Source organism: Chanos chanos, chromosome 7 (genome assembly GCF_902362185.1).
Source record: "Chanos chanos chromosome 7, fChaCha1.1, whole genome shotgun sequence".
Lineage (NCBI taxonomy): Eukaryota > Metazoa > Chordata > Actinopteri > Gonorynchiformes > Chanidae > Chanos > Chanos chanos.
This window is the reverse complement of record NC_044501.1, coordinates 6,895,950-6,903,156: the sequence shown is the minus strand read 5'-3', so window position 1 is coordinate 6,903,156 and position 7,207 is coordinate 6,895,950. Positions and strand designations below refer to the sequence as shown.

The following is a 7,207-nucleotide window of genomic DNA, read 5'->3' as shown; positions in this document are numbered from 1 at the left end:
TTGGGGCTGTTTTAACGTAGCCTGTTTGACGTCTTTGTCTTTTAATTATCCTCCTTAAAAGGAACGGAAGGAGGAACACTCTCCACCTCGTTCAGTTTTCACACCACAAGGGAGAGTACAAACGTTTCAACCAAAAAGATAAATGAGAAAAAGCGTACGTTTATCAAACCAAAAAGAAGCCAACGAGCCACGTCTCTCGCTTTGAAGGTTGTGTTTTGATAGAATGATACAACGTGTCATGAAATAGCTGTACATACGTAAATACCCTCACTTGTTCAAGCTTGACAAAGTGCTTCTTCTCTTTTTTTTCTGAACTTATTTTCCGCCGTTTTATACACATGGGACATGAGTGCGGGTAGCATGGTGGGATTCTGTTGATGGGGGCTCGCGGCTGTAGTGGGCGAGTAGTGGGTTCTTATTGTGAGAGTGTGAGACAGATTGGGGGAGCAGTGGCTCATTTGCATGTTACTACCCTGGCATGTGTCACCCCGTATAAAACTGGCGGCAGGCGGCCCGACGCAAGAGACAAACGCGCTGTGTACGTCGAGGAGAGACGTGAGGAGACAGCAGTGAGGAGAGTTATGTTGGACGAGTGATAAAATCTTGGCTTGGGGACAGACCTATAGGGGACTACAAACTGTTCACACAATAGCATCTTCCTCACGCCCAGTTGATTGATACTCGCCTCCAAAACTTACAAACGACTTTATTTTTTAAGGATTATCACACCGAAACGGACAAGTGATCTCACTTTCAGAAACTCTTCCTTTTTAAACTCTTTTCGCGAAACTTTTGGATTCTCTCTCTCTCTCTTTTGCTCCCTCGCTCTCTCTGCTGGCTTGACATGAATGGATGCAGCGTGGTTGATGGAAGACACTCCGAAATCCCTTTGAGAGAAAGTCGCCTCCAATGAATCAGTCACTGAAGAGAGAATAGGGGTTTGAGAGAACGGAGCCTTTGTGAGGGGGAAACAATTTGAGCTAGGAGCCAAGTTGCCTCAAAGACTTTTTCAAGAAAAAAAACCGTTTTTATTTATTTATTTATTATTTATTCAACATGGGACGCCACCTGCTCCTGTTGATTTCCATCCTCTACATCTGCATTAGCCAGGTATTTCAAAACATTTTTTAAAGATTCTTTTTCTTTGAAATCTTTGTTTACATGTATGACGCTACGGCATATCTGTTTTTCCCCACTTTCTTAGCCGAGTATGCTAAAAGTTTACATGTCTGTTTATTCTGTAGGGTTTTTGCTCTGGTGTTTTCGAGCTGAAGTTGCAGGAGTTTCTGAACAAGAAAGGGGTTCAGGGCAACAAAAACTGTTGTAGGAACGGTTTGACGTCGACGCTCCAGCAATGCGAATGTAAAACGTTTTTCCGAATCTGCCTGAAACATTACCAGCCCAACGCGTCGCCTGAACCCCCTTGTACCTATGGTGGTGCAGTTACTCCCGTTCTCGGGTCCAATTCGTTCCAGGTTCCAGATACTTTACCCGATGGTTCTTTCACAAACCCAATTAGGATTAATTTTGGATTCACGTGGCCCGTGAGTATTCTCGTATTTTAGTCACATCAGTAGAAACATATCAGTAACTAAACGGTTCAGCTACTGTGGACAGCATAATGAAATGTGTTTTGAAAATATTTCACAGAGTGTTAAGAAAACCATATGCTCTCTTACTGATACTTATATCTGGTTATATCAGTTATATACTGATGTTTTGTCAGGGACAGGTCTAATTGATGATCTTTTTTAGGGAACGTTTTCATTGATCATTGAGGCACTACACGCTGATTCCAAAGAGGACCTCTCAACAGGTAGGGGCTGGAAAGTAGATGTGATACCTGCTTCCTTTTAAAACACAATTTGTTGTTTTGTACGTGGGCTGTCCTTTGATTTTGTATTTCCTGTGAATTTGCTTTCAGAAAACCCGGACCGCGTTATTAGTACAATGACCACACAAAGACACTTGACAGTTGGGGAAGACTGGTCCCAAGACCTGCACAGCGTGGGTCGAACAGAGTTGAGGTACTCCTACAGATTTGTTTGTGACGAACACTACTACGGTGATGGCTGCTCCGTCTTCTGCCGTCCAAGAGACGACGCCTTCGGTCACTTCACCTGCGGAGAGCGCGGCGAGATTATCTGCGACGCTGGATGGAAAGGACAGTATTGCACTGAGCGTAAGTTAACCTTCTCATACTCTTTATTACGTCCCTGTATATTTCAGTAGTGACCACAAACTCATATGTTAATGATGTTTGTTGCTGTAGTTGTTGTTGTTGTTGTTGCTGTTGTTGCTTTATAACGGTTTCGTCCCTTATTATAAATCTACGCATTCAGTGAGCTTTTGGAATGAAGCAGGTTACTTTGAGGCAACTTATTTTGTATGGGAAAAGAAAAAAACAACAAAGTTAACGGTTAAGGGCAACTTGTAGGGTAGCACACACCCCCGCCCCATCACACACACACACACACACACACACACACACGCACACACACACACAGACAAACCCACTTGATTTATTCAAGTCGGGAGGAGGAAAAGTTTTTTCGGAATAATCTCACGCGTGCCATAAATTTACATGCTCACGTCCGATTCGTTACTCTCAGAGTGGGCCAGGCGCTGATTGGCTGGCGAGGGGGAGGTATTGTTTGAAGTGGGCAGCTGCCGGGAGTGTGTAGACAATGGAGCAGCTGTCGCGCACTGGTCGCGCATTCACCAGCTGTCCACTCTTATCTACCCTACCCGGAGACATTGAGGGGTGCTGTGTGCATAAAAGAAAGAAAGAAAAAAGGAAGAAAAAAAGTTTTGACCCACAGTGAAGAGAAGGAGAAGAAAGGATCTCCTTATTTGTGCTTTCCTATTGTGGTCATGTGTTAAGCAGAAATTCTTCTACGGTGATAAGGAGATTGCACTTTAAAAATAATAACAATAATAATAATAACAAGAAGAAGAAGGGTAACAGCTAATAGGTTTAGTGACCTCTCCTTTTTAAAGACAAAATGAATTAGTTAGGATTTAGGGAATAAGTCTTACCTCAGGATGTAAAAATTAAACAAGGAGCAAATGCTTAAGGGTGTTTTCATTTTGCCATGGTCTTTATGAGCGTGTTTGTCTCTCTTGTGTAGCTATCTGCCTCCCGGGATGTGATGAAGAGCATGGGTTTTGTGAAAAGCCTGGAGAGTGCAAGTAAGTCTATTTTTGGCATCACATCCGACAAGTTAAAACTTCTCTTTTTGTCCTTTTTTTCTGCCAATTATCCCATACCTCACCCCTCAACCCTCTTAAAAAAAGGGACATTTTTCCATTTTTATTTTTTTTTTTTTTCAAAATTTGCTCTCGGCTCTTCAACTAACCTAAACTACCTCGACATAATTTCATTTAAAATAAAGGGCATTTTTAAATACGAAGCATACAGAGTTGCGTAACCTAACCAGTTTTGATGCCATCGAACAACAGGTGCAGAGTTGGCTTCAAAGGGCGTTACTGTGACGAGTGCATACGTTACCCAGGATGCCTTCACGGAACCTGCCAGCAACCATGGCAATGTAACTGCCAGGAGGGATGGGGAGGCCTCTTCTGTAACCAAGGTAAGGGAAAGAAAGTTAAGACAGAGTGGAATGGAAGACACTAGAGACTTGGATATGATGACTGATAGGGACAACATGGAAAGGGGTCAAAGTAGGGGAAAGATACAGTCCGAAAAAGAAAGAAAAAAAGAGAAGGAGAGGGATACAGGACGAACAAACGACAGAGGAAAAGCCAAGACAAAGTAACAGAGAGCTGCAGCTGTCCAGCTGCTGGTCGCGACCATATGTTGCCGTTTGCATTTAGGTTAATCCACATGTGCCTCACACATGTGTCCGCTTCTCTCTCTCTCCAGATCTGAACTACTGCACACATCACAAGCCTTGTCTGAATGGAGCCACTTGTAGCAACACTGGCCAGGGCAGCTACACCTGCTCCTGTCGCCCGGGATACACTGGCGCCAGCTGTGAGATCGAGGTCAACGAATGCGCAGGAAACCCCTGCAGGAATGGAGGGAGTTGCACTGTAAGTATCAACGCACACTGTTCACTTAAAAGGACCAATGGACAATCTAAATTCCATTAGACTTAGAGCATTGTTACCAATGGTAACTAGGCAACTGAGCGCCTCGCGAAAGCAGTTGCTGAAGCGGTGCTACTGTTGCTCTGAATTTTAAAACACTGGTTAAATCTTGTGCTGTTGTTTTTTGTTTTTTTTTTACCCGTTGCCCCAACAGGACATGGAGAACACGTACAGCTGTGCCTGTCCACCTGGTTTCTACGGCAAAAACTGCGAGTTGAGCGCGATGACGTGCGCGGACGGACCCTGCTTCAACGGCGGCCGTTGCGCCGATAATCCGGACGGAGGATATTTCTGTCAGTGCCCCAAAGGCTACGCCGGTTTCAACTGCGAAAAGAAGATCGACCACTGCACGTCCAGCCCCTGTTCCAACGGTACGAGATCAACGGCTATGTTTTTTATCATCTCATCATGTTTGGACTTATGGAAGAGAAAAGATCTCAACTACGATGATAAAACCAAGAGTGTCCTGCCTAACTGTTTAGTCTGACATTCCTATGAACTCAAATCCTTTCAAAAAATACAGTTTTCCACGATGCTAGATTTATCAGTCACACCGACTGAATTTGTATTGTATATGTTCCTGCTAGAGTAGTGATTTCAAGACTTAGAGATGTCTTGTCCTCATTGCTGATTGTACACTGGGGATGTCTTAAGTAGGTACAACCCTAAAATGGATCTTCTTTGTTGTATACTCCCTGTTCCACAGGTGCTCGCTGTGTTGATCTGGTGAATTCGTACCTGTGCCAGTGCCCGGAGGGTTTCACAGGCATGAATTGTGACCGTGCTGGGGATGAGTGTTCCCAGTACCCCTGCCAGAACGGAGGCACCTGCCAAGAGGGTGTCAACGGCTACACTTGTGCCTGCCCACCTGGCTACACCGGACGGAACTGCAGTTCTCCAATCAGCCGCTGCCAGCACAACCCGTGTCACAATGGGGCCACCTGCCACGAACGCAACAACCGCTACGTCTGTGCTTGCGCGCCGGGCTACGGCGGACGCAACTGCCAGTTCCTGCTTCCGGACCGTGCCTCCCAAACCGGCGGAGACATCCCGTGGACCGCGGTGGGATCTGGAGTCCTACTGGTCCTGCTGCTGTTGGTGGCGTGTGCCGTGCTGGTGGCGTGCGTTCGCTCGAAGGTGCAGCAGCGCCGTCGCGAACGGGAGGAAGAAGCGGTGAACGGCGAGAGCGAGACCATCAACAACCTGACGAACAACTGCCACCGAGACAAGGACCTGGCGGTGAGCGTCGTCGGGGCTACGTTGGTGAAAAACACCAACAAGAAGGTGGATTTCCACGGCGACCGTGACGACCTAGGAGGACTGGTGGCAGAGAAGAGCAGCTACAAGAGTAGGCACAGGACGGCAGATTATAACCTGGTGCACGAAGTGAAGTACGAGGTGAAACACGAGGTGAAGCTGGAGCAGGCAGCCAAAGAGATGGCTGACAGCTGCGAGGACGTGAAATGCCAAGCCCTGGACCCCTGCGAGTTTGAGGAGAAACGCAGAAAACGTTTGAAAAGGTAAAAGGCTTAGACGTGGTTTTTGTAACTCGCGATTTCCAAGGAGATTAAAATTCCTTTTTTTTTACTCATTTTAAGATTCTCCCCCAAATTCTTATTTTCCCCATCATCTTGTCTTTTAAAACGTCCCTAAAAACAAGAATTATGCTAATAGCTGAAAGCGATCTTTTAACGACTATTGAAACCTATTTTAGTATTTCCTCATTTTATTTATCCTCATTTAATTTTATTGCCAATCAGTGTTTCTCATATTTCCCCCCTGTTTGTCTCTTTTTTAATTTAACAGCGATGCATCAGACAGTAAATATTCTGAATCAAAATATTCGGAGTCGAACTACTCCGAGTCGAACTTTTCCGAGTCAGCATGTGCGTCCGCGTGCGCATCGGCATCGGCATCGGCATCTGCATCGGCGTGCGTCGACACCAAATACAAGTCCGTCATGGTGATGTCGGAGGAAAAAGACGAATGTGTCATCGCCACTGAGGTGAGCTGTCTACGTCGCTTACACGTCACGTCTTTAAAAAAAAGCTTCGCTCTCCAAACAACCTCAGAAGACACTTGTTATAACCGTCATGTTTTTAGTCTCTAGATGTTTTAAAAAATCCCCTCTCTGGAAAAAAAAACAAACAAAAAACCTAACAACTTTCTGTTGTTCCCCCTTTACCTGTCCAGGTGTAAGATGGCCTCAGGGAGCAGATGCTCGTCGTTGTGCTGCACCGGGGGGGATGATTTTTTTTCACTCCCTTTAGTAAAATGCTGCTCGAAAAAAAAAACCCCAAGGTGGAGACGTGCCGCTGTGTGACTACTGCTGCTTCAACTAAGACTGATTTAACTGATATTCAGGGTGAGCTGGTTCTCTTTACTGACAGAGGCACGGGCAGAGGCCGCCTGTAGACTTGGAACTTGTGGAAGAGGGTGCTAAGTTTTTTTGCACCTGCGAAATGTACCTGTAAAATTTACCTGTAAAGCCATTTTTAAAGGTGTCGGGCAATGTGTGTCCGTTTGTAATTCTTTGTCGTTCGATTGCGTCTTTGATTTCTCGACACTTGAGTCAGAGGGTTTTTTTTAAAAAAAAAAGAAAAAAAAAAGAAAGAAAAAGAAGAAAAAAAGAAAATAAGAGAGAGAAACGGAACTACTAAGGAAGCAATTCAAGAAATGTACCACAAAGTTTTGCCATTTTTTGGACCAATGCTGTGGCAACGTTTTTTAGCAATATTTTGGCAACATTTGCTGGATTTTTTTTCGCCAATACCTTCGAGCCCTGCAGGCTGTTCTCGTGCCCAGAGAGTGGACATTAAAGAATTAAAGTTTAAGAAATGTATCACAACAAATTTAATTTGCCATGTACCGTTTTTTGACACCATGGCAATGTTGTGGCAACGTTTTAGCAATATTTTGGCAACATTTGCTGGTCCTCGCCAATACTCCAAGCCCCACAGGTCACTGTGTAGGGGAATACATCAAAACGGTGGATGTATGGCCATACTGGCCAGTCCTTCACTAGGTATATGTTACATGATGTCACATCCTGTCACATGACCTGTGGAGACTGTATGTATACTTGATCACTGTG

At 45.0% G+C, this 7,207-nt stretch overlaps 1 protein-coding gene across 1 annotated transcript; it reads left to right on the top strand.

Annotated features, from left to right (window-relative positions):
* Positions 1-1,038: 1,038 nt before the first annotated feature.
* Positions 1,039-6,117, top strand: dla (deltaA). The gene is given in 11 exon segments (XM_030778904.1): positions 1,039-1,110; positions 1,245-1,544; positions 1,756-1,816; positions 1,925-2,182; positions 3,132-3,192; positions 3,463-3,593; positions 3,887-4,056; positions 4,268-4,484; positions 4,820-5,633; positions 5,920-5,990; positions 5,993-6,117. Coding segments are annotated over 11 exon segments (2,262 nt in total). The 5' UTR covers positions 1,039-1,056.
* The last annotated feature ends 1,090 nt before the right edge of the window (positions 6,118-7,207 follow it).